We start from the raw sequence: 26,711 nt of genomic DNA, 5'->3' as shown, positions 1-26,711 counted from the left end.
TAGTCTGTTGACGTGAGTTTTATATTGCATTGAGTTAAAGCAGGAAATGGATTTATTGTATTGTGTTATGCAGAATTTGCTGGATTCTCAGTCTCTGAAGTTCATTGTCAGCCTGACGTTGCATGATCGCACCACAAAGTCTCAGCTTCACGTACACAAGAAAAAGAAGAAGCCTCCGAGCATCAGTGCCCAGTTCCAGGTAACGCCGCCTTTTAACAGTATGATCGCGTCAAAATGAAACCAGCCTCACGCACCTAACAGCAGCAGTCCTGACCATTCATAAAACACCTTCCTTTTTTTTTACATCAGACCTCTCTGACCAAACTCTTGGAGACGCTGAACAGAGCAGAGCCTTTCTTCATCCGTTGCATCCGCTCCAATGCTGAGAAGGTAAGACGTTGTCATTGCTGTTCATTTGTTTATGTAATTTTTTCTTGTTCAAATCCTTGGTCATTTTATGAATACTGACAATTTCTTCCAGCAAAAAGTCTTTGTCGGAGGGAATGTTATGCGTAAACTGTTGTAGAGTAATCACATGTGATAAGGCTTTGTGAAATAAATAACTTATTTTTAAATAGAAATTGGAAAAGAAATGATGACAATTGTGTAATTGGTAAACATCGGAAATTGAAAGTGTGCGTCTGGTGTCCTTGCATATGAGCAGAAGGAGATGTATCTGGACGAGGCCTTGGTGGTTCAGCAGCTGCGATACACAGGAATGCTGGAAACCGTTCGCATTAGGAGGTCCGGCTACGGAGCCAAGTACACATTCCAGGTACAGTTAAGGTCTTCCTAAAGCTTTTGAACCAGAAAATGTCTCAATATTTCTAATTTGTTTTGTTGTTTTTGTCTTTCCCCATCAGGAGTTTATAGAGCAGTTTAGAGTTTTGCTGCCAATGAAGGCAGATGCCTCTAAAGAGGACATTGCAGCGCTGCTTGAGAAGAAGATGGGCCTGGACCCCACCACGTACCAGATAGGGAAAACTAAGGTACACCACTTAGCTCCTGTCAGTTTTCTTGTTTCAATGCATCTCTATAAACCTCCGTTCTTCTATTGGTTTGCCACTATTCCCTTTTGTGCATGTAATTCCTTGTGTGTTCTCTCTTTATTCAGGTGTTTCTCAAGGAGCTGGAGCGACAGCAGCTGCAGGACACCCTCCACAAAGATGTGATGCATAAGATCATCTTTCTTCAGCGATGGTTCAGAGGTCGCCTGCAGAGGAAAGAGTTTCTGGACATGAGACAAGCTGCCATCTTGATTCAGGTAGACAAATTTACTAAAGGCAATCCTTTATTTATATTTTATTTTGATATTTAAGACACTGATAAAGTGTGATACTGATCCTGTTTGGTTCTCTATCATGCTTAGCGTTCATGGCGCAGGTACATAGAGGAGCGCCGGGGACGGGCAGCCGCTCTGATCCAGGCTGTGTGGAGGGGGCACAGACAAAGATCAGAGTACCACCGCCAAAGACATGGCGCTACCAAAATACAAGCCCTGGTTAGAGGACATTCGGCACGCAGAAGGTAACAGTTTGGAAGTCTGCTGGAGCACAGATGCAAAGGGCATCCCTTCATTTTTCATCACATTGTAACATTGATGTTTTCTGTGTTACAGGTGCCACTCCCTCCGTGAGGAAAAACAGAGAAAGGAAGAGCAGGAAAAGGCTCAGAAGAGGGCCGAAGAAGAGGAAAGAAGGAAAAGGCAAGAAGAAGAGGAGGAGGCGGCAAGGAGGAGGGCAGACGAGGAGGAGGAAAGGAGAATGAAGGAAGAAGTATCAAGGAGAAAGGCAGAAGAGGAGGAGGAGGGGGCGAGGAGGAGAGTGGAGCAAGAAGTGGCCATCAGGATAGAGCTGGAAGCACAGAAAAAGAGAGAGGAGGCGGAGAAAAGACTGAGAAATGAGCCTCAGACAAAAGAGGATACAGATTTGGAGCCGGGCACAGAGGAGATGCTGGACATCCTTCCTGTCCAGAAGGCAGAGGAGGACAGAGAGGTTAATACAAGCTCGTATACAGAGGTGGAGCAGGGCAAGGATGATGAGGTGGAGGATGAAGACGAGGAGTTTGATTATGAGACTAACGGTACCCTGCCAGACTCTAGACAGCCCTTTGGTAGGGTCACCTCCAACGCACTAGCGCCCACATCTCCAGACGATACCACCGCTGCTTCCGATGAAAAGAGAGCGCGAGCTCCAGCTATTAGCAGGGGCCCGTCGGCCAGGAGCCAGGAGAAGAGAGAGCAGAGGAGGCGAAGAGGGCTGGAGCACAACCAGAGGGAGACCGAACGAGCCGCCTCCTCTTCCTCCACCCCATCCAGCAGCAAGGATCAAACGTCCCCGCTGAAGAGCGAAAGCCAGGACCCCTCGACGCTAAAAGAGCGAGCAGACAGCAAGGAGCTGGACCAGTACACCTTCGTGGTTAGGAAAGTGAAAGAAGACAAAGGTGGGAAGAAGGAGGCCAAACAGTCTCATCCTTCTTCCAGTCCTGTTCGTCCCTCTTCGTTACCCCTGCACTCCACTGACGCCTTGTCCGAGAGAAACGGTGTAAACGAGGGCGTCGGAGCAACTAACCTGCAGCGCCGGACTGGGGCGTTTAAGGAGAAACCAGAGAAGTGGAAGGGGAGGAGGAGTAACGGAGAATACCCAGACAGCTCTTCTCCAACTCGCAACAAGGAGGAAAGGGGGAAAAAGAAGTCGCTGTAGGTCTTCTGTTCTGTTCAAATTGTCCAATATGTAAAATCATCTTTCTTAAGACATCATGCCTTTCACTAAGAAAAGAAGATTATCTTCTCCATAATAATGTTTACGTGGTTAGAGAACTTCTAAGTTGTGGTCAACAGAAATTTATATATTTTTCATCGATCTTCTGCAGGAGTGAAACCGCCTCAGTCGACAGTTTGTATTCAGCATTTGAAGTTGCCGGTGCTTTTTCAGCCAAAGAGGTATTGTTAATGTTCACATCTTGTTACTGAAAAATGAAGGTATAAACATTTGATCTGACTCAGGTGCATTATTCATCCCTTGTAAATTGTTGTTCTGCAGATGATCTCCCCCTCAGATGTGGAGGGCTCAAAGGGAAGCTCCATCAGAAGGAAACAACAAGATGGATCTGGTCACCAAGACTCTGCACACTTCATCCCGTCCACACCAGACAAGTACTAAACTGCACTAAACTGTCTGTAGTATCGGGAAAGTGTTTCAGAGCAGTGGGAAAGGAGGTTTTTGAAATGAAAACTTAACGGGATATCATCCTCTGTTTAATTGTAACGTTTGCTTCTGTGGAAACTCTCCGACTGGTATAATCCAAGCAACCATGGCTCGTTCTGCACTGTTTCATGTTGAACATGCAAATTTCTCATAAGTGAATTTACTCTGAATGGATCCATATGCCAGAGCTTAAAAGGCTCAGTCATGGAGCTTCTCTGTTTGAGGCATCAGGTTGCTTTGTTTTTATTTTTTGTTTTTGCTATGCTGGCAGCGCAGGAGCAGACTCTTCAGGAGAACTCCATTTGATGGTGTTTTTCAGAAGTTGCACAGAGGGATACAGACTTCAGTGTGCTGTTAGAAATATAAGTTGTGAGATATGATTTTGTGAGCACTGAGAAACCTTTTCCCTTTAGACTGCATGAAACATGCTGTTGTTTTAGTCACACACCACTTGTGCATAACAATATCAGCCAATGTTTTTTAGAGCTTCCTGTTTCTGTGTCCCGCAGGTCAGGTGGTTTCTTCAGCAAGATTTTGAAAAAACGTCCGCATAAGGAGGCCCTGACACCAGACAACGCAGAGCTGACATTTGCTCAGACTGTCAATGAGCGGCAAACCGGAGGGGATGGTAATTAATACAAACTGTATTCATAGTTATAGGAATTAAATTGATATCCCAGCCCTAGTAAACCCTATAAGTTCATATTTATTTTTCTGTTGTCACTTTCCCAAAAGCTTATTTTTAGACCAAATGTTTTACCACCCAGCGCAAACTGCTGGACTACATGGTCCACTTCCATGATCTCAGGAAGAATGTGAATGTGAAAAATGGAAAGAAAACACAGGTTGAATATTACTAGAATTCTTTGTGCCTTAACCTATCCTGCCGCTTGCTTTCTTAGAAAATACTGTCCCGTGCAGGATTGTGCTCCGTGCAAACAGGATAACTTTGTTCAGGGTTTTGTTTCCTCTATGGTACTCGTACGTACTTTCCATACTGCATTATGTTTTAGTTCATTTTGAGAAAAGAAGTAGTCTGCACATGTCTTTAACAGTTACCTTTTATTATTATTGTCTGATAATGAATATTATTCCTCTCTTTCAGCCCCGACATCTGCGCATCTGTCTCGGCCTCTTTCTCATCGACATGGCGATCATGCTGGTAAAGGTTTAGGCCGCAACCCCACCATAAAGATCAGTCGTGCCACACGCGTCTCTGAGCAGTGGAACGCCTCGCTGGATCGGGAAATTACCAACGCCAATGAGCTGCGGCACCTCGATGAGTTTCTGGGTAACCAGGTGAGTGAAAATAAAGAAGATATTTACTCAATGACGACTTATTTATTCACCCGCAAATCACTGTTTTTGTTCGTGTCTCCTCACAGGTGAATGATTTCCGCTCCAGGGGGAAGTCGCTTTCAGCCACAGAAGCCATCTTTGTCACAGCCACCATGCAGTTCAGGGAGACTATCAAAGCTATGTATTCCCTCCCAGTGAGTTTGTCTACAGGCGCATAACACACACATAATACGTGCTGGTCAGAGCTCTTCCTCAATGTCCTCCCCTTTTACTCATTATTTTTCCTGTCTGCTGTACTTTTCCAGAAACCCACCATTGGCTACAAAGGTCTGATGACGGGCTACCAGAAGAAAGTAATCCACCTCGCGGACGATAAGCAGAAGGGAGAAGTCCAACTGGTGGTCAATCTATTCCAATCGGTTCTGGATGGTTTCATCAGAGGAGAGATGAAGAAGGAGGAGGCTGAGCCAGCAAAGGTGAAAACACTCAATTCATTCATTCACTCATTCATTAGCAACTACCCCAAATCGGAAACGAGGGCTTCCTCAGACGAGTTTTTATATGCATAAAGAAAATGAATCAATACAGACATGTACAGAGAGGGGGGTTTCAGTCTGTGGGACTTTCCAAGTCTAAGGAGATTTTATAAGTTGAATGCAGACTCTATGGAAAAGATGGAACTAATACAGTTAGTAAAGCAGAAACAATAGTAACAAAATGCCTCTTTGGCACAAAGGGAGTCAAATGACACCAGTTCAGCGGAAGTTCCCAAACTTGTACCCTACACGGAACAAAAACTCCCTTTAAAAAAACATTCAATGGGGATTTTTCCACTAATAAGGAAGTAATCTGTTGGACAGAAATCCTTATAGAATAACGTAAAATATGTACAATACGTCATAAGTCATATGACAGTCAGCGGATACTTTTACTCTACATTTCTGATTATGCTTTCTGTGTGTTTTTCAGCCTGCTAAAGTGAGGAAGAAGAGGAGGAAAAAAGATAAAAGTGTAAGTATGCAGGCAAAAGGTAATTTAATAATGATTTGTAATTCAATGTTGATTTTGATTTCTAATCGAGTGACTGTCACCTTGTTAGATGGAGAGCCCACTCGATCATGTTTTCGTCAACTATCAGGTCAACATTGTGCAGTCATGTGACCAGTGTAGTTATTACATATGGGGCATGGAGAAGGCCTACATGTGCAGCTGTGAGTTAACAATAAAACTTTTCTTATTTTTGATTTGTGTTCAAATATTACATTTATAAATAATATGATTTTTTTTCTTTTTTTCCCACGACTTACAGATTGTAAAATGGTGTGTCACAAGAAATGCCTCTGCAAAATAGTCACTGACTGCTCCACCTTCTGTGCCAAAAAGGTAGGTCTTTTATTTTTAGAAACCACTGGCCTGGATTAATCATGAGTTCATGATGTGTACAAGTTGGGAGTGAGGTCCGGGATTCATAAAGATAGTCATTGTCCTAATTTAATATATGGTCTTGTTCCACTTCACTCAATTATATTTTAGTCTGAAACACGGTAGGCTTTATCTCTGACTGTTACAGTACTTACTAGTTAAATGTAATCAAGAAAAAAAGACTTTTATTATTGTTAAAATTACAGATTTTTCAAAAAGAATATGAAAGATAGAAGTAACCTTCCATGACAAAGACCGCAGCAGCACACTGAGAAGTGGGGCAGGAGCTTGTAGGGCCTTCGCCCTCATAAGCATCTAAGCAATCTAAAATCATCATAAGCAATCTAAAAAAGAACACTGATTCAATAGATTCCTTTAACCCTGTTATATTTAAACGACTGTGCACTTCACTCTAGTGAATGATGAAGATCGATTGAGGTGAGTGGACCAGACAAGTAGACATTTTACTAACCAATGCTGTCTGTCTGAATCCACAGGGTGACGAGGAATCTGGAGGGCTCCACTTTGGTGTGCGTGTGGGGAACCTGGTCAATGATAAGAACCCTGTGCCCATGGTGCTGGAGATGATGCTGGAGCACGTGGAGATGCAGGGCCTCTACACCGAGGGCATCTACCGCAAGTCCGGCTCTGCCAATCGCATGAAGGAGCTGCACCAGCGGCTGGAGACCGGTTAGACTCCTTCTGGCATTTATAGCTCAATAATACAGGTTTTGTCGTGGCTCTTGTAACAATTTTTATGTTGTTACATTGGTGACTTGTTCAGACCCCCACCTGGTCTGCCTCGAAGACTACCCCATCCACACAGTGACGGGCCTGGTGAAGCAGTGGTTGAGGGAGCTGCCGGATCCACTCATGACCTTTACCCATTACAGCGATTTCCTGCGTGCAGCGGGTGAGGATGATGTTCCCCACCAGGGGGCAGCCTTTTACTAGAGACTGTGTGTGTGTGTTAGCCAATAATTTGGTAAAATGAAGATTGACATAAGTTGGAAACAATATAAGAAATAATAAAAACTGAAATTAAGCATTTTCAAGTGTTCATGCTAAATTGTGGGGTGTGATATGTTTTCTCCTCTAGAACTGCCAGAGAAGCAGGAGCAGCTTCTCGCTGTGTACAAAGAGCTGGAGGAGCTCCCAATGGCAAACTACAGCACGTTGGAGAGACTGGTCTTCCACCTCGTCAGGTGGGATTTCTCTCGTTGTGTATATTTTAATGTGAACTTAGGCCTCCCAATAGATTTTCAATGACTTTTTTTCTGTCCCTCATCACAAATGAATTCACTTTACTTAAGTTAAGTAGCAAGTTGTCATACAGTGTTCAATGTCTAACAAGACAGACTGCTAAGACCTAATGAATTTTGTTGCAGGGTTTGTAAAGAGGAGGCTCACAACCGCATGTCTCCAAACTCATTGGCCATAGTTTTTGCCCCGTGCATCTTGCGATGCCCAGACAACGCCGACCCACTGCTTAGCATGAAGGATGTCGCCAAGACCACCACGTAAGAACATTGAATAAAACCTGTGCTTTAATAATATAAATTCATTTTTCGACAATTAGTTATCCATAAATCTGCATAAATACTGTCTGAGATTCCGCTTCCTCTTGCCCTCGTAGGTGCGTAGAGATGATCATCAACGAGCAGATCAGAAGGTACAACGAGAAGATGGTGGAGATCGAGCAGCTGGAGTACGCCGAGGCTCTGGCAGTTAACCAGCTCAAACTCAAGAGACAGAACACGGTGAGAAGTGGACCCTGTGACGTTGTGATTCGCCTTTGTTTTGTTTCAGTATGGTCTCTTGATACCATGGCATTAACCGTTTTAATCCATGGCTCATCCTCCTGCCTGTAAAGGAGTTACATGGGGTAACACAGCCAATGTTCCTTGTTTCTCTTTAGCACTACTGGGATTTACCTCTCAGGTTCTCAGCTCCTCACAAAGGAGTGGTGGTATGTATCATCAAGCTCTCCTAGTGCAGTAGACCTAGCAGTTTTAGTGTGTAGTAGAGTGCCACGCAGAAGGCACCTGTGCATGGCATGTTAGATGTGGGTGATGCTGTGGCTGTTTTTATTTTGTATTTTTGGATATTTCTTTGTGTAATCTTGTTTACTCTTCCTTACTAACTGGTAGTAGTTTGCATGTTGCTGTTTGTTATATGTGTTCTCTTTAAGAAAGGACAAGATGGTTCTGGGTTCTTTTTGGGATAATACTTGTCTTGATGGAAGACAATAGCTGTACAACATTGTGAACTGCAAAGCTTCATGGTTCATGGAAAATGCATTTTTTCTTTTGTTCTTTTTATTTCCATTTAATTTTAACACTATAAAGTACTGAAAGTCTTCTCATGTTTGCTGGTGAGTGGTTTTTGTATCGTGGTGCGATCACAAACCAACTAAACTGTTTGCATTATGAATGTAAACCAGCTTCTACTACATCACAGCATTTTAGTGATTCACAGATGGGCTGCAGGAATTCTATGCGGATGCATTAATCCATCCTCTTCTCCTTTCCTCACTAACTAAAGTTTCACATTTGGGCCAACGCTATGTGAATTCTGTTGCCTTTGATATCTATTGCAAACGATTCGTGATTGTGATTACACAATGCACATTGTTGAGGTTTCAGCGTGTCGTGCTCTGTGTTCTGCAGGTACACGAGAAGGGGAGTTCCGATCTCAGCGTGGTCCCTGAGAACGAGCCTCTGGACTCAGACACTGATGCAGAGAAGAACCTGATGGAGCGCATCAAGTCCATTAAACAGGAGAAGTAGGGATGCTTTCCAAATGATTTCTCTGCTCGCTGTGGTGTCCCGCCCTCCTCCAGTCTCTCATCTTCCTGATGTCCTTGTCCTCTGTCTCGCTGCAGAGAGGATCTGGCCTGCAGACTTCCAGAGATGGAGCAGCCTGGTTCTGACCAGGAGAACCTGGACTCTGAGGCCTCGCAGAGCTCCGAGAGTCTTCTGGAAGAGCAGCAGCGCTCTTCTGTTCACTGCTCAGAGCCTGAAGGTCAGTATCCACCGTGCGGCCGGTCCTTCCTTCTACCTGTCTCACTCACTAACCCGTGGGTTCCTGACCAGACCAGACCTGTTTTTTGTGGTGCAGGTCTGGACCAGTGATGGTGATGGGGAAGGTGACGTCTGCTCTGTAACCAAGCAGGTTGGAGGAACAGCAACCATTTTTGTGTGTGTGTGTGTGTTTTGTGTGCAAACATCTGCACACCCGTGTATGCATGATTTATGCATGTGTGCCACATAAGCCTGCTCAAACTTAATCCAAATTATTCAATTGAAAATTCGACACAACATCTCAAAGCAGATGTTTGTGCCTTAACAAACATTCCTCATGGCAGACAACATGGTTGCATGCTCTTCCATTGCTCTCCATCCCTCTCAGGACTCCAGTGTGAATTAACACCAGCTCCAAGGTAAAACATGTTCATCTCCCTCTTCCTCAACTCGCTCTCTGTCCTCTCTCTCACCCTGCCAGGACCAGGCGCCCCCTCGCCGAGGAGACACAGGCCGGTTTGTCCACCCAAACCACCAGAGCTGGCCCAGCGATCGCACGTCCCCGGTGGACCCGACTCTCGGCCGAAACTTAGCAGCGCTAGCTCCACGTCCTCCGTGTCCAGCTGCGTTTCTTCGCCCTCCCACTCCCCCACCGTCTCCATCAGGCAGCTGCAGCAGCGCCGCAACCCCATCATCCCTGCCACAGTTAAGCTCCCGCACGGTGTCCTCTCCCATGCAGCCTTCAAAGCAGCGCCGGATTATACCCCTCCCGAGTATCGCGCCTCGAAGTTCTTGGCCAGGAGAAGAGATCACCCAGGCCGCCGCAAAGACAGCACTCAGTCCCTGTACATCGACAGCTCTGAGTCTGACCTGATTTTTTCCTCCTGCCCTCCCTCGATATCCTCCTCCTCGATGGTGACACCACCTCCCCAGCACCAGCACCACCACACTCAAGCCACCGAGGGCCAGAGACGATTTTCTGACCCGGACATCCCTTTTATAGATGATGATGATGTCTGAGCAGGGCACAACAGAAATGACAAGCAGTCTTAGTCTGGCCCCGGATGACCTCGTAAGAATCCAGAATCACAGTAAACTCAAACGTGGCTGGATGTGCTGAAGCCCACACAGGACCTGAGTGCTCCAAAATCAAGACTGTTCCATTCACTGTGATCAGTGGGAACTAGTCATGGAAATGCAAATGTGTCCGCTATGATAGTAAAAATACCTGGACATGATGTTGCCAAGCACCTTTTCTATCATTTTAATATATTGTGGTTACTGTTGAGTTGGGACAAAGGCTGTGTTCTCTGGAACATCATAATGATGGACCAGCATTTTCTTTTTTTTTTTTTACACTTGTGCTAATACGAGGAGATATTGCCGGTTCCAGTTGCACTTTTCCTGTCTTAGTTCTCTGAATTGGCAAAACATTCATACTGATATGTTAGCTAGTGCCTTCGAATTGTACAGTAAGTTGACAAAGAAACTCTTGTCATGTCATGGATAGTGCTCACGGGAGGGAGGGTCTTTTGGGGTTAAGAGCGGGTCCCTTGTGTGATTGTACTGAACCAACACGTGGCGCGTCTGAAACAAGCACGTTGACATGCACATTGGCACTGTTGTATCGGTGCCTAGTCAGACTTGTTGCAATGGTCAATATTATCTTCCCACCTACAGGACAGCAAACCCCAGATAGGAATTCATTGTCTCACAGAGCAACGGGAAATGGGAGCCGCACACGCCACTTTTATAGCAAAAACACAAACCCAGCCATGATGCGACAAACCGTGCCACAATGTCTTTAAAGCTCAAAGTCCTTGAACTCACCTTGCCGCGTTTTCTAAAATGAACTCAGCCGAATCACACTTGCAATTAAAAATAAACATGACATACCTAAGGAACAGGTTGTGCTAAAGCACAACTTTGGCCCACTTAGTTTGAAACGTGATACTAATGTTCCTCCATGACTGCTGTTGAGTGATGTCTGTTAGTTTGTCTGATTATGAGGAATAATGTGTAATGTGTAACAGAGTGTGTGGTTGGGACTGAATGACGTGAACTGCAATGGTTATTAGTATTAACATGACAATACAGAACGTGATGCTTGTTACATCTGCTGCTGTGTGTTAATGAAATTTCCTGCAATGTGTCTCTTTTATCAATGGTTGACTGATGCACTAATATTTACTCACCATAAAAACACAAATGTAGTAGGTAACGGCCACAAATTAATTGTACATTTTCACATGGTAGTTACACAAATGGTGACATCAAAAGTGTTAACGTTGAATCAAAAGAGATGATCAAAGGATGAAAGTCTTTAGGCTGTTACCTTGAAGATCTTCGTCCTTTCAATTTGACATTAACTCTCGGTTGAAAAGACTAGTGTAAAACATTGTTTCTATTTTTTTGAAGAAAAAACATTATGTTCTGTTATATTAAGTCAAACAAAAAAATGAGGTGAGGCTGTTTGAATGATCACTTCAACTATAATAGTAAATCAGCAGAGTTAAGTTGATGTAGTCAAAGGTAAGTAGAAGGCTGTGTTTTAACAGAAGTTAAAGGAGTTTAAGGTAGAAGATGTAATCCCCACATTGCCTTTTTGAAATTGTCCGCTAGCTTCAGAATGTTCTGGAATTTGGATCTGATGAAATGGACAAAGAAAAGAAATGTATTAAGTGTTGATTTTCCTCCACAAGGGGAAATAAATGTGCCTTTCAAATTGGAAGAAATCTTTGAAAGCACACAAGATGGCACTACCAGAATTACAAGATACTTCATAATTTATGTAAGAGATGGATAAGCAACAAATAACCTTCATGGTATGTAACAGGATTTTCAGATCCTGATGTTGCTTAATAATACAAAGAGTAGATATCTCTCAGCAGAAAGACATTAATGGCATTTTTTAAGGATTTTTGTAAACTTTCTCAATTAGATTATTTTTCTATTTTATTGAACACATTTTGTCATACAATATCTCTCAGGGAATATACAATAATTGAACGAATGAATAAAATCTGGGGGGAAATGTATATGAAATATGATTATGATACATAAACAGTAATGAAAAGGGAAAAAAAGCAAGGTATTGAAAAATCAAAGGGCACAACTCGGTTTTTGCTGACACCAAAGGAGGGCTTACTTTCCCACCATTGATATAAGACATTTACCAATAAGAATGGTCATATTCATTTTAATTTGATTATTTTTTGTATTAATAAAATATAGCGAACCTCTTTTTCTGAATCAAACATAATAACAGCAACTATTTGCCATTTGATTCGTTTTCATTGACACAAAAGTGAACCTTAATAAAGCTTTGATTGGCTAAAAAGGACACTAAATTAGGCGTTTCAGAGGGAAGCTTTATTGATGCATTTTGAAATGAATTTTGAAATCCTTACAACTGTTAAAACGAAAGCCGAATTGTTGGAAAAATATGACGTCCAGAAAAACATGCTGAATGCTGGTTGGACAATTTACTGTGACGCTTCCGCTGCGTCATCGCTGAACTGGTGACGTCGAAATGCTGCGACGGTGCCTCAGCTTCAAACATGGCTTCAAGATTAGAAATCAATTTTATCCGATTATTATCCCGCTGTGAATCTATAGCTTCCGAGAAAAGAGCGGAAACCGAATGGAGGCTAGAAAAGGTAAGTACGTGTCATTACGTCATAAGTCATTTTATCGTTTTTCTCTGACCTTCAACCGCTAACGTTTGCGTTAGCATGACTGGTGTTGTTGTTAGCTGCAGCTGTAAACCGCTCGGTCTGTTCGCCACGTCGTCACTGAACAGACTAACGGGATTATACCTGATTATACGTTTCTGTCGTTTACCTCTCCGATACACTTGACACTTAACATTTTGTAGTCAGTGTTACGGTTGAATTGCATGTTAATGGCCGTTGCTCGCTGTATTAATGACAGCCAACAGTTGCATTAATATCGTACAGTGCTTACAAAGAAAAAGTAACAACTTTACGTTCAGAATCTTTTTTTGGTAAACCTTATCAAAAGTCAACATTCCTGAAACAAATCCTCTCTTTATGAAGGTTACAATCAGGTTAAAACTGCTATTTGGTGTTAATTTAACTTTCCATCACACTTTGGGATGCTGTTGAACTGCTGTTATTTCCTTTGTCTACACTTAATTATATCGATGAAAATTCACTGAATTAATATAGCGAACTTCAGATCCACTTTGAAGTTGAATCAACTATTCTTTAGAACTGTTCCAAAAATAAAATTAACATTTAACATTTTATTAAAGTGGGAATTGTTGCGGGGCTTTTGTGTTTTACTGCATTTCATGTCCCAACTGATTTTATATGCTTACATATAGCAAACATAAGGGCCCCGACATTAAGCTCCATGTCATGTTTATTCATCCAAACCGACGTGATCTAACCCACATACATGTGTTCTGTCCTCTAGTATGTTGGTGCCCTGGAGGAGATGCTGGTGGCTCTGAGGAAAAGCCCTAGGTACCATTGCTCTGTTTGCTTTGTACTCTATTGTATCTTAAAGTTGTTTTTATTTTTGTTAACACTCATGTCAATGACAATCTTTTTTTTTACAGCAAACCAACAGCAGAAATGATGACTGAATATTCAAGGAAAGTCGATTTTCTGAAAGGGCTTCTTGAGGCAGAGAAACTGGTCGGTGACTATATTTTATGAGCAGATTCCATATTTACGTAGAAAATTTCCCTAGTGTCAAATGTGTTTTGTCACTTTGTTTAAATGAACTGTACATCTCACAAACTTTAGGAAACATGAAACGGTCATTTGCTGTTTGGACAGTTTTCTGATCTGATCTCTCTCCTGTTCTCGTTCAGACTTCACCATCAGAAAAAGCTTTGGCTAATCAGTTCCTCACCCCCGGGCGAACACCCACAATAGGCAATGAGAGGATGCCTGCCTCAAAAACTGTCCACATGCAGACGAAGGCCCGGTGTACGGGAGAGATGAGGGACGAGCTGCTTGGCACAGTAGGTTGAGATATAGACAAGATTTACACACGTTAGAAATAACTGCTGTTAGATAACATCTGCGTTGTTTTTCTTACTTATTCCATCCCCATCTACCACCCATTTACAATTTGTCCATCATTTCAAAAGTTGGACATTTTACCTCTTGGCTGCATTTTACTCTTAAAATGATATACTCAAAACTAAACGTTCGATCAAATTCAAACATTTTCTCTGTTTGTCATGACAGGGGATGTCCGGCAAAGGTAATACTTTTTTTTCATCTTCAAAATGATCTTGAATTCAGTATACAGACAATATTCTGGAAAGATGACGTTCCTCTCCCCTCCTCTCTACAGGCACATCGGAAACAGACTTGCGAAACAGAAAGTAAAGTAGCATCAATTCTTCTCTTAATGATCTAACATCCATTGCATTATATTATTATTATTAGTTATATACCCCAGTAAAAAACAATGGTAGCTTTTAACAAGTTTAAGCTCATTTCCAGATCTGTTGATTTATAAATCACTCACTGTCAAAGGCCTTTGAAAGATGACAACCTTTGAATATTCATATTTCCTTTTTGACTGCCTACAAATTCCAAACGTGGTCTTGTGCAGAGGTCTTCCTATGGATGAGCGTCAGTCTGCTGCAGAGCTCGAGGCCGTCATGCAGCACCACCACAACCTCCAGGAGAAACTTGCCGAGGACATGCTCAACCTGGCCCGAAACTTGAAGAACAACACTCTGGCAGCGCAGAACATCATCAAACAGGACAACCAGGTAACTGGAAAGGCTCCTGCAAGTATATACGCTGTATTCATCACAGTGTATTTATCAGGGTACTAAGATGTGAGCTATTTGAGCCCGTGAAAAAGTTTCATCAGGGACAATTGCAGATGAAATGAATGAATGGGGGTAAACCAGTGGATAACGGCAGCTGCCTGAGGGATTTGTGTTGATACACTTTGCTCTACATTCATTTGACGAAGATGCATTATACTCGTGTAAAATTTCAAGTGGTTCAAGTCTCTCAAAACAGCATCACCAGTAAGAAAAAAGGTAACTCACACTGCTCCTAGTTGCATGTATTAATGAATGTGTTTCCATCCTGCTGTTTGAATAATGGAAACCATACATACGCTAATAAGCCAACTGCTTGGATTAAGGCAAGCTGAGAAGTTTTCCATCTCTGTGGGATGAATTTTATTTTTAATATATATATGTATAAATAAAAGCTTCTGTTGCTCTAACAATTTCCACTGGTGTTTCGTTTAATAGTATCTGAAAAAGTTGTACGTGTGAGTCCCATCATCTCCCTGTGCGTCTTCCCCATCAGTTGTGTGTTCCTATTCCCTCCCAGACCCTGAGCCAGTCCATGCGCCAGGCCGACGTGAACTTTGAGAAGCTGAAGAATGAGTCGGAGCGACTGGAGCAGCACACCAAGAAGTCAGTCAACTGGTTGCTGTGGCTGATGCTCATCCTGGTCTCCTTCAGCTTCATCAGCATGATCCTCTTCATCCGAATCTTCCCCCGGCTTCGATGATGATGACCGTCCACAATCCCGAACTATTAGCGCTGTGGCCTGCTGTGTTTACAGAGAAGTACCTACATAAGCCTCCTGGATCTGCTCACACACACACACACACACACACACACACACACACACACAGAACCAAAACATTTGCACTTTTGAAACAAAGTCTTCCTCTAAACGAGCTGATGGGACTAAAAAATGTAGTTTGAAGTCTTGGCCTACCTTTTTTTTTTTTTTTTTTTAAAGAGCTTTTTGTTGGAGGCTTTTTGCAAGCAGCAACATGTCTTAATAGCCAGACAGCGGGGGCTGAGCCTTAATAGTTTTAATCCCTTTCAGGTATGCTATTAGCCATTCAATACACGTATGTACTTCATCCTTTAGTGTGACCTAAATAATCTTTTACAGAAAAATAAATGTTGCCATGCATTGGTCTTAAAGTGTTTACCAACAGTTCGGCATTACTGTATATTAGCTACAGTTTAAACACTACATTAATACTCAATTGACTATGTATAAATGTGGACTTATAACACTTGACTAACTGCCCCTATTTGACATTTATGAGCACAATAGAAATGTTTAGTGAATGGTTTATCACAATATACTGTTGCAATGATGATGATTGAAAGTGTTTTTCAACAATTCTAACTTCCATGAAGACAAATTATTATATGTCCTATATTATCATTCGTTATCTGTTTGTAGTGCTATGATTCACTCGTTAAATGTTTTCTATGGTGCTTATGATTGCTAAATAAGGAGGTTAAAGCGTTTTATTGAAACGGTATAATACAAATTGCAAACAAGATTCCCATTATCAGTTTAATTTGTCATCTTCAACGTTGAAGACGTTCATCTTAGAGATTTGTGTCGTTAGGAGTTCAAAACTCCTCACCCTGTGTGATTCGCTCATTCCTGTTTGTTTAGGAGTCTGTTTGTGTCCACCAGGTGGGGGATGTGTGTTGTGTTGTTGATGACTGCAGATGTCGATGAAGTAAGATTTTGTTCTCATTAAAATGACTGTAACCGCTTGTCGTTCAGAGTGTTTAGTAGTGCACAAAGCCACATGGAATAATTCCATCTAAATTAGGACCGTTTTGTAAATGTTTCGGCATAACTGTGATCACTGTTGGTAGTGGGAGCTGCGCAGGACTTTTCCTCAGATCAAATTGCGCCCTCCGTTGGCTAAACGCCCGATGCAGTGACTTGACATGGCCAGAGAGTGTCAGTCACATCCTCACACATATGAGCAGAGAAATGCCCTCCATGACCCGTGTGGCCTGACGAAGCCCACCGCTCACTTAAGCTCCTCGCTAGTAAATCTAATTTTTTACACTTTTAAAACATCTGTTTGTTCATCCTGATGGACATCTTTTACAGTTTGGAGAGCAAAGCTTTTTCACAGGACCTGAAGCCCCGCCAGGACGAGGAGTTTCTCATTAACTGTTGATCTTAGTGGGGAAGTAGACCTCAATCACATGCTGTCAGACATACATGGAACTTGACTTGGCGGTTGGTGCATGACGGCAGACAGTACAGTAATGGGCAACTGACAACGTAGTGCAGAAATAAGATGAGAATATAATAAAATATATGCTATGGGTTAGTACGCTAAAGCTATGGTTAGTAAGTTAAGAAATAAAGATAAAATTAAAAATAAAGATAGTAATAAAGTGTCTCAAGTCCAGTTATTTAACACTGTATAGTGTTCAATTTGAATCTATACAGTGATATGTAGTGGTTAATCTTTACTCTATTTAGAGTTAATTTAACTCTAAAATTTTAACACTTGGGCAAGAGTTAATTTAACACCAATTCTGATTGGGATATATCTATACATATACATACAATATAAGTGTATTTACAAAAACATTTTTTTTTTAATATCACATTAATTGTGCAAAACGCTGATGTAAGATTTTGAAGTCAGCAGTCTGTGCCTCGGTGGTGTGACAGGTGAAACTGTAAACTAAACCCCTAAATAGTCAGTTATTTCTGTTTTGTTTGTATATGTACTACATGTGTTAAAATAAATTGTTGTAATGGTAATTTGTCGTTGTGAAACATGCCCATTGTGTAAATAACGAATGGTCTTCATCTTTTTGTTTTTATATGTAAATGTATGGTTTGAAAAAAACATCAATCCTTTCTACACATCCACAGAGTTGCCACATAGGCCACAAAGTTGCCACAGAGGACACAGAGTTGCCACAAGTCATTGTTTTGTTTTACCAGGTGGAGACGTCACACCTGTGGCCCAGGATGCAACAGCAGGTCACGGAATTGGTCAGGCAGATGAGAACGAGGAGGTGCTGCGCACCTTGGTTATCCACGAGAAGAGAGCCGTGGCGGGACCGGGCGGAGGCGGAGCCAGCACTGCGGCCAGGAAGCTCACCTCCTCCAAAGCCAGCGTTTTCCGAGAGCGACACCAGCGAGTCGGACGACAACTCTCCCTCAGTTCCGACCGCCCCAGCTGCTCAGCACCAGGTGGCGGCGGTGGAGGATCAAGAGAACAATGATGAGTTTGAGGAGGTGGGGGATGAGCCGATGGTGATGGTGGGTGCCCGGCAGTTCTCCTACTGCGAGGTGAACCAAAGACCGGAGCTAGTGCCCCAAATGTCTGCACAGGAGAAGGAGGCCTACATTGAAATGGAACAAAACCTAATCCAGGACATGTACTTCTGAGAACACACCCTCAAACAAACACATTCACACCAGAGGTTGGACAAAGTCCTTGTTATTCAAGTCACAAATAAGTCTCAAGTCCCACCATTTTAGTTTTGAGTCATTTCAAGTCCTCTTACCACAGAAATAAAATGTATACAAATCATGTATGTAAGATTTTTTTTTATACAATGACATTAAGCAAATACAGTAAAAAACAGAAAATTTAATTGTCACGAATAATGCCTGTATTTCAACAGCATATTGCACTAGAACAATGCACAGCAGCTTCAGTCCTTTATTGTATTAACCTCATATTGCAAAACAGACACTACTCAAAATGATCACTTCTGAAAAACTGGACCAACCTGCACTGTAAAAAAGTAAGTACATTTTATGATAAAAGCTGTTAAATTGCAACGGTAAAAGACCGTTGATTAAAAATCTGTCATATTCCGTTTCTATCACATTGAAATACCGTATATGTGTATTTCAGTGCAAACAGTAATTTATGCATCTATTTCTTGTAAGAAATACATTTCCTCACTGTTAATTGTACTAAACATTGTACTGATAACAGAAATACACCGTATTATGAAAGACGATCTGTACCGTAATTTTTACATTCATAACTTAAAAAAATTACAATTTGCCCCTGTTAAATGTGCGGACTACAGTGCTGACAATCGAAATATAACGTATTTTTTAACAGCCAGCCCTGTTTTTTTTGCATTTGTTATTTGTAAAGGATAAAGTTGGTCACTGTTAATCGCACTAAAATCTGTACTGATGACGGTAATACACTGTAATACAAACAACACTCAATACCGTAGTCTTTACATGTATTACTCCTTAAAAGTAAATTGCATTCCTGTAAAATATACGGGATATTTTGCTGCAAATGGAAATATAACGTATTTTGACGTTAACAGCAGGTCCTGTATTTTTTGCATTCATTATTTGTACAAAATACGGTTTATAACTGTTAATTACAATGAAGATTTTACTGCTAATGGAAATAGATCGTAATATTAACAGCAATCAATACCGTAGTTTTTACATGTATTAGGCCTACTCCTTAAAAATAGTGTTATTGTAAAATATACGAAATATTTTGCTGCAAATGTAAATATAACGTATTGTAAATTTAAGTCCTGTATTCTTTGCATTTATTCTTTGCATGTATTATTTGCGCAAAATACAGTTTACAACTGTTGATTGCACAAACCATTGCACTGAATATATAGGCAACACTGCTATTTTTGCAAACACAATCTGTAAAAGAACACATTCACACATACCACTGTGCTGATTACATAAATATGACAGTCACCACTATAAGTGTACTAACCATTGTGCTAATAACATAAATAGACGGTGGTGGAGATAATCAGAAGTTAACATGGGTATATTAAGCATTCAGATTTTTTGTGGAAAGGCTGGGGATTTTAAAATGCAGGGCTCTCAAGTGTCCCTCATTGAGCGTGACATTCACCCAATAAACGAAACTAAATAAGTTCTATTTGCAAACTAGTCTGCTCATTCAAAGTAGTGGATAGTGCATCTTGCTTAAGATCTCCCATTTTTGGTGAACTTTTTTGGAGAGCACAAAATGCATCTAACCCCATCCCCCACCCGTCTTAGATATCTTTTTACAGGTGCAGATCTCACGAGAGAAAATATATTTACAGAGGGAGAAAAGGAGGGAGGGAGAGAGATGGAGAAAGGGAGAGAGACAGAGAAAGGGAAAGAGAGAGACAGAGAGAGGAGAAAAGGAGACAGTTTAAAAGTGTCCCGCATTGCTGAGCTGTGCGTATATGGTGGAGTATTCCTTGAGGTCCCCCGGGGCCCTTCCGTCATCCCGTGGGGCGCGCAACAACCTGTGGCGGGCATGCCAGTGCCGGTTTTGGCGTTTCCAATCCAGGTCGGAATACAAATACACACTAGGGCGTCACAGATTTCGTGGAGGTTAGATTCATGTAACCTCCACCTGCCGAGGCCCACCCTTCCATACTGCATTTAACACAAACTCATTGGACTAGATTGATACTCTTTAGGAACCCCCGGTTATGCTCAGGTAGCCTAGAATCAGGTCAAACCTTTCGGGCCATAGTGAGAGAGCTCTCACTTCCCTCCTTTGAGCATTATATCCAACGAATACAGGAGAACCCTCCTGCTCAGGAGTTTAGCAAAGCTCAGAGTTTTAATCAGGCCTAGTTCGGCAAGCATCTGCTCATTCCCCCTCTCCCTGACTTTCGTTCTGTGTTTAACTCCATCCAGTAGAGAGGGACCCGCCTCTGCCCCTGGCCCGCGCCAGAGGCACCCTAGGCGTGCTGGTCCCCCCCTCTCGCTGACTTTCGTTCTGTGTTTAACTCCATCCAGTAGAGAGGGACCCGCCTCTGCCCCTGGCCCGCGCCAGAGGCACCCTAGGCGTGCTGGTCCCCCCCTCTCGCTGACTTTCGTTCTGTGTTTAACTCCATCCAGTGGGGGGCTCTCCTCCCCGCCTCACCGGGTAAGTGGAAAAACAATAAGAGTAGCGGTATTTCACCGGCGGCCGAGGCCTCCTACTTATTCTACACCTCTCATGTCTCTTGACAGTGCCAGACTAGAGTCAAGCTCAACAGTGTCTTCTTTCCCCGCTGATTCTGCCAAGCCCGTTCCCTTGGCTGTGGTTTTGCTAAATAGTAGGTATGTGCATGTTACAGGTTTAAACTGCATTACTCCGAAGTGCGGTGATCGGCCAAAGTCACTTACCATGGATACTTACCTAGCTTCCACGCCTCGGGAATCGTTCCTTAGTCCAGCACAGGCTCCAGCTCCCCAGGACGTATGCGAGTAACATCCCTCGCTGCATGTGGGTAGAACTTCGTTGTAGCCTACGTTCCCTTACCTGACGTCTGCACGTCCTGCTTTGCGAACCGACCGAAGCGGGCTTCTCAGAACCAACTAGCACTGCCAGGACACAGCCCCTTGTGTTTGTATGAGTGGGACGACTACTGACGGGGCCCATACCCCCGAGACAGCGTGCCGAGGGACCCGCCTCCCCTCTCCTCGACTAGGTGGCTGCTTATTTCACCTACGTCACTTATGCTGTGTCCCGCATTGCTGAGCTGTGCGTATATGGTGGAGTATTCCTTGAGGTCCCCCGGGGCCCTTCCGTCATCCCTGACTTTCGTTCTGTGTTTAACTCCATCCAGTAGAGGGGGACCCGCCTCTGCCCCTGGCCCGCCCTAGAGGCACCCTAGACGGGCTGTTCCCCCCCTCCCGCTGACTTTCGTTCTGTGTTTAACTCCATCCAGTAGAGGGGGACCCGCCTCTGCCCCTGGCCCGCGCCAGAGGCACCCTAGGCGTGCTGGTCCCCCCCTCCCGCTGACTTTCGTTCTGTGTTTAACTCCATCCAGTAGAGGGGGACCCGCCTCTGCCCCTGGCCCGCGCCAGAGGCACTCTAGGCGGGCTGGTCACCCCCTCTCGCTGACTTTCGTTCTGTGTTTAACTCCATCCAGTAGAGGGGGACCCGCCTCTGCCCCTGGCCCGCGCCAGAGGCACCCTAGGCGTGCTGGTCCCCCCCTTCCGCTGACTTTCGTTCTGTGTTTAACTCCATCCAGTAGAGGGGGACCCGCCTCTGCCCCTGGCCCGCGCCAGAGGCACTCTAGGCGGGCTGGTCCCCCCCTCTCGCTGACTTTCGTTCTGTGTTTCGTTCTGTCACCCGTCACTTTGTTTAGCTGGTGCACTTTATCCTTATTTTTATTCCTAATTTTATCTTATCTCCTCTAACTTACTAACCCATAGCTTTAGTTTTTAGCGTACTAACCCATAGCTTATATTTTATTATACTTTTATTCTATTTTTATCTCATTTGCACTATGTTGTCTTTATTGTACTGTTTTCATGCACCTTCCGCCAAGACAAATTCCATGTATGTACAACATACTATGGCAATAAACGTTTCCTGATTCCTGATTCCTGTTTAACTCCATCCAGTAGAGGGGGACCCGCCTCTGCCACTGGCCCGCGCCAGAGGCACCCTAGGCGGGCTGGTCCCCCCCTCTCGCTGACTTTCGTTCTGTGTTTAACTCCATCCAGTATAGGGGGACCCGCCTCTGCCCCTGGCCCGCGCCAGAGGCACCCTAGGCGGGCTGGTCCCCCCCTCTCGCTGACTTTCGTTCTGTGTTTAACTCCATCCAGTAGAGGGGGACCCGCCTCTCCCCCTGGCCCGCGCCAGAGGCACTCTAGGCGGGCTGGTCCCCCCCTATCACTGACTTTCGTTCTGTGTTTAACTCCATCCAGTAGAGGGGGACCCGCCTCTGCCCCTGGCCCGCGCCAGAGGCACCCTGGGCGTGCTGGTCCCCCCCTCTCGCTGACTTTCGTTCTGTGTTTAACTCCATCCAGTGGGGGGCTCTCCTCCCCGCCTCACCGGGTAAGTGGAAAAACGATAAGAGTAGTGGTATTTCACCGGCGGCCGAGGCCTCCTACTTATTCTACACCTCTCATGTCTCTTGACAGTGCCAGACTAGAGTCAAGCTCAACAGTGTCTTCTTTCCCCGCTGATTCTGCCAAGCCCGTTCCCTTGGCTGTGGTTTTGCTAAATAGTAGGTATGTGCATGTTACAGGTTTAAACTGCATTACTCCGAAGTGCGGTGATCGGCCAAAGTCACTTACCATGGATACTTACCTAGCTTCCACGCCTCGGGAATCGTTCCTTAGTCCAGCACAGGCTCCAGCTCCCCAGGACGTATGCGAGTAACATCCCTCGCTGCATGTGGGTAGACCTTCGTCGTAGCCTACGTTCCCTTACCTGACGTCTGCACGTCCTGCTTTGCGAACTGACCGAAGCGGGCTTCTCAGAACCAACTAGCACTGCCAGGACACAGCCCCTTGTGTTTGTATGAGTGGGACGACTACTGACGGGGCCCATACCCCCGAGACAGCGTGCCGAGGGACCCGCCTCCCCTCTCCTCGACTAGGTGGCTGCTTATTTCACCTACGTCACTTATGCTGTGTCCCGCATTGCTGAGCTGTGCGTATATGGTGGAGTATTCCTTGAGGTCCCCCGGGGCCCTTCCGTCATCCCTGACTTTCGTTCTGTGTTTAACTCCATCCAGTAGAGGGGGACCCGCCTCTGCCCCTGGCCCGCGCCAGAGGCACCCTAGGCGGGCTGGTCCCCCCCTCTCGCTGACTTTCGTTCTGTGTTTAACTCTATCCAGTAGAGAGGGCGCCGCCTCTGCCCCAGGTAATCCAAGAGGAATCCAAGGAGAGACAGACAGGCGTTTTGGTCTCGCTACCAATCGGACGACCGGGGGGCGGCGGGGGGCAGTCCAGAGACTGACACCCTCGCACGGCCCACCCGGCCATAGAGGCGAACCCGCAGCCGGGGAACCATCCACCCAGACACCGACCGAGGTTGGCTGGTGGGGGCCCCAGGATGGCGGGTCTCGATTGCAAATTGATCAGGAATCCATGGGGGGGAGCTTGGGAAGCATCCCCCCGAAGCCGGGCTCCCCTGTCGACCAGCCTCTGCTTCCAAATCAGCCGTGGGTGAAAATCGGCAAACTATGTAAAATCACGCTTCTGCTACCCCCAAAAAGCTCAAAACGTGGCCCAATGAGGCCTCCATTTTGATCTGTTTTAGTCTGTTTTAAAAGTAGACACTTACAATAGTAGCCCTCCTTGGTAAAATGATTTCAATCGTAGCTTAATGAAGTGTGGTTCTCTCTGGAAAAAATATCTGACTACTTGTATGTAAAAGATCACAGTGAGTCACATGATCGATGACCTCATCAAAAGAACTGATCTCTAATGCCTGTTGCCGGGTAACAGATATAGCGTCATCGTTTTGACGATTATGCATTCCATTGCGGTGAAAACTGTAAACCACACTATCGGAAATAATATATATATACATACATATACATAATGTATGTATGTATGTATGTATATATATGTATGTGTATATATGTATGTATGTATGTTTGAAGCGAGCTTTTGCCCTTCTGCTCCACGGGAGGTTTCTGTCCTCCCTGAGCTCGCCTTAGGACACCTGCGTTACCGTTTGACAGGTGTACTGCCCCAGTCAAACTCCCCACCTGCCACTGTCCCCGGAGCGGGTCATGCCCGAGCTAGCCGGGCGTTTGACACCAGAATTGAGAGCCCGTTTGGGGCTCTCCTCCCCGCCTCACCGGGTAAGTGGAAAAACGATAAGAGTAGTGGTATTTCACCGGCGGCCGAGGCCTCCTACTTATTCTACACCTCTCATGTCTCTTGACAGTGCCAGACTAGAGTCAAGCTCAACAGTGTCTTCTTTCCCCGCTGATTCTGCCAAGCCCGTTCCCTTGGCTGTGGTTTTGCTAAATAGTAGGTATGTGCATGTTACAGGTTTAAACTGCATTACTCCGAAGTGCGGTGATCGGCCAAAGTCACTTACCATGGATACTTACCTAGCTTCCACGCCTCGGGAATCGTTCCTTAGTCCAGCACAGGCTCCAGCTCCCCAGGACGTATGCGAGTAACATCCCTCGCTGCATGTGGGTAGACCTTCGTCGTAGCCTACGTTCCCTTACCTGACGTCTGCACGTCCTGCTTTGCGAACCGACCGAAGCGGGCTTCTCAGAACCAACTAGCACTGCCAGGACACAGCCCCTTGTGTTTGTATGAGTGGGACGACTACTGACGGGGCCCATACCCCCGAGACAGCGTGCCGAGGGACCCGCCTCCCCTCTCCTCGACTAGGTGGCTGCTTATTTCACCTACGTCACTTATGCTGTGTCCCGCATTGCTGAGCTGTGCGTATATGGTGGAGTATTCCTTGAGGTCCCCCGGGGCCCTTCCGTCATCCCTGACTTTCGTTCTGTGTTTAACTCCATCCAGTAGAGGGGGACCCGCCTCTGCCCCTGGCCCGCGCCAGAGGCACCCTGGGCGTGCTGGTCCCCCCCTCTCGCTGACTTTCGTTCTGTGTTTAACTCCATCCAGTGGGGGGCTCTCCTCCCCGCCTCACCGGGTAAGTGGAAAAACGATAAGAGTAGTGGTATTTCACCGGCGGCCGAGGCCTCCTACTTATTCTACACCTATCATGTCTCTTGACAGTGCCAGACTAGAGTCAAGCTCAACAGTGTCTTCTTTCCCCGCTGATTCTGCCAAGCCCGTTCCCTTGGCTGTGGTTTTGCTAAATAGTAGGTATGTGCATGTTACAGGTTTAAACTGCATTACTCCGAAGTGCGGTGATCGGCCAAAGTCACTTACCATGGATACTTACCTAGCTTCCACGCCTCGGGAATCGTTCCTTAGTCCAGCACAGGCTCCAGCTCCCCAGGACGTATGCGAGTAACATCCCTCGCTGCATGTGGGTAGACCTTCGTCGTAGCCTACGTTCCCTTACCTGACGTCTGCACGTCCTGCTTTGCGAACCGACCGAAGCGGGCTTCTCAGAACCAACTAGCACTGCCAGGACACAGCCCCTTGTGTTTGTATGAGTGGGACGACTACTGACAGGGCCCATACCCCCGAGACAGCGTGCCGAGGGACCCGCCTCCCCTCTCCTCGACTAGGTGGCTGCTTATTTCACCTACGTCACTTATGCTGTGTCCCGCATTGCTGAGCTGTGCGTATATGGTGGAGTATTCCTTGAGGTCCCCCGGGGCCCTTCCGTCATCCCTGACTTTCGTTCTGTGTTTAACTCCATCCAGTAGAGGGGGACCCGCCTCTGCCCCTGGCCCGCGCCAGAGGCACCCTAGGCGTGCTGGTCCCCCCCTCTCGCTGACTTTCGTTCTGTGTTTAACTCCATCCATTAGAGGGGGACCCGCCTCTGCCCCTGGCCCGCGCCAGAGGCACCCTAGGCGGGCTGGTCCCCCCCTCTCGCTGACTTTCGTTCTGTGTTTAACTCTATCCAGTAGAGAGGGCGCCGCCTCTGCCCCAGGTAATCCAAGAGGAATCCAAGGAGAGACAGACAGGCGTTTTGGTCTCGCTACCAATCGGACGACCGGGGGGCGGCGGGGGGCAGTCCAGAGACTGACACCCTCGCACGGCCCACCCGGCCATAGAGGCGAACCCGCAGCCGGGGAACCATCCACCCAGACACCGACCGAGGTTGGCTGGTGGGGGCCCCAGGATGGCGGGTCTCGATTGCAAATTGATCAGGAATCCATGGGGGGGAGCTTGGGAAGCATCCCCCCGAAGCCGGGCTCCCCTGTCGACCAGCCTCTGCTTCCAAATCAGCCGTGGGTGAAAATCGGCAAACTATGTAAAATCACGCTTCTGCTACCCCCAAAAAGCTCAAAACGTGGCCCAATGAGGCCTCCATTTTGATCTGTTTTAGTCTGTTTTAAAAGTAGACACTTACAATAGTAGCCCTCCTTGGTAAAATGATTTCAATCGTAGCTTAATGAAGTGTGGTTCTCTCTGGAAAAAATATCTGACTACTTGTATGTAAAAGATCACAGTGAGTCACATGATCGATGACCTCATCAAAAGAACTGATCTCTAATGCCTGTTGCCGGGTAACAGATATAGCGTCATCGTTTTGACGATTATGCATTCCATTGCGGTGAAAACTGTAAACCACACTATCGGAAATAATATATATATACATA

The 26,711-nt window shown here is 45.1% G+C and overlaps 2 protein-coding genes across 6 annotated transcripts in view; both read left to right on the top strand.

Annotated features, from left to right (window-relative positions):
* The window catches only part of si:zfos-588f8.1, a 45,106-nt gene extending 34,004 nt beyond the window's left edge, over positions 1-11,102 (top strand). For 3 of the 5 annotated variants that reach the window (XM_037468645.2, XM_037468648.2, XM_037468647.2), the window contains 25 exons: positions 74-199; positions 310-390; positions 665-775; positions 864-989; positions 1,115-1,264; positions 1,370-1,527; positions 1,619-2,698; positions 2,872-2,941; positions 3,042-3,154; positions 3,716-3,834; positions 4,312-4,505; positions 4,592-4,699; positions 4,811-4,981; positions 5,475-5,516; positions 5,605-5,716; positions 5,815-5,888; positions 6,425-6,617; positions 6,712-6,840; positions 7,027-7,132; positions 7,316-7,447; positions 7,564-7,687; positions 7,846-7,896; positions 8,597-8,712; positions 8,812-8,951; positions 9,432-11,102. In XM_037468645.2, the coding sequence (XP_037324542.2) occupies positions 74-199; positions 310-390; positions 665-775; positions 864-989; positions 1,115-1,264; positions 1,370-1,527; positions 1,619-2,698; positions 2,872-2,941; positions 3,042-3,154; positions 3,716-3,834; positions 4,312-4,505; positions 4,592-4,699; positions 4,811-4,981; positions 5,475-5,516; positions 5,605-5,716; positions 5,815-5,888; positions 6,425-6,617; positions 6,712-6,840; positions 7,027-7,132; positions 7,316-7,447; positions 7,564-7,687; positions 7,846-7,896; positions 8,597-8,712; positions 8,812-8,951; positions 9,432-9,970 (4,365 nt within the window). In that variant the 3' untranslated portion in view covers positions 9,971-11,102. Of the gene's footprint in view, positions 1-73; positions 200-309; positions 391-664; positions 776-863; positions 990-1,114; positions 1,265-1,369; positions 1,528-1,618; positions 2,699-2,871; positions 2,942-3,041; positions 3,155-3,715; positions 3,835-4,311; positions 4,506-4,591; positions 4,700-4,810; positions 4,982-5,474; positions 5,517-5,604; positions 5,717-5,814; positions 5,889-6,424; positions 6,618-6,711; positions 6,841-7,026; positions 7,133-7,315; positions 7,448-7,563; positions 7,688-7,845; positions 7,897-8,596; positions 8,713-8,811; positions 8,952-9,047; positions 9,102-9,431 lie in introns of all 5 variants that reach the window. The other 2 variants (XM_037468649.2, XM_062563251.1) reach the window with 2 other exon arrangements.
* Positions 11,103-12,454: 1,352 nt separating this feature from the next.
* Positions 12,455-16,496, top strand: use1 (unconventional SNARE in the ER 1 homolog (S. cerevisiae)). The gene is made up of 8 exons (XM_037468651.2): positions 12,455-12,609; positions 13,391-13,440; positions 13,536-13,614; positions 13,794-13,946; positions 14,176-14,191; positions 14,285-14,315; positions 14,549-14,711; positions 15,292-16,496. The coding sequence occupies exons 1-8, from the start codon at positions 12,511-12,513 to the stop codon at positions 15,472-15,474; spliced, it is 774 nt and encodes a 257-aa protein (XP_037324548.1). The 5' UTR covers positions 12,455-12,510; the 3' UTR covers positions 15,475-16,496.
* The last annotated feature ends 10,215 nt before the right edge of the window (positions 16,497-26,711 follow it).

The sequence above is a fragment of the Pungitius pungitius genome, chromosome 7, assembly GCF_949316345.1.
Source record: "Pungitius pungitius chromosome 7, fPunPun2.1, whole genome shotgun sequence".
Classification (NCBI taxonomy): domain Eukaryota; kingdom Metazoa; phylum Chordata; class Actinopteri; order Perciformes; family Gasterosteidae; genus Pungitius; species Pungitius pungitius.
Note: the sequence above shows the minus strand (reverse complement) of the source record. Positions and strands in the feature narration are given on the sequence as shown.

What these genes read in the sequence shown, in the direction of transcription:
- use1 (XM_037468651.2), top strand. Translation starts at nt 12,511, where the DNA reads ATGGCTTCAAGATTAGAAATCAATTTTATCCGATTATTATCCCGCTGT. An exon ending in CCGAATGGAGGCTAGAAAAG is followed by an intron (nt 12,610 to 13,390) that starts GTAAGTACGTGT and finishes TCTGTCCTCTAG; the next exon opens with TATGTTGGTGCCCTGGAGGA. An exon ending in TTCTTGAGGCAGAGAAACTG is followed by an intron (nt 13,615 to 13,793) that starts GTCGGTGACTAT and finishes GTTCTCGTTCAG; the next exon opens with ACTTCACCATCAGAAAAAGC.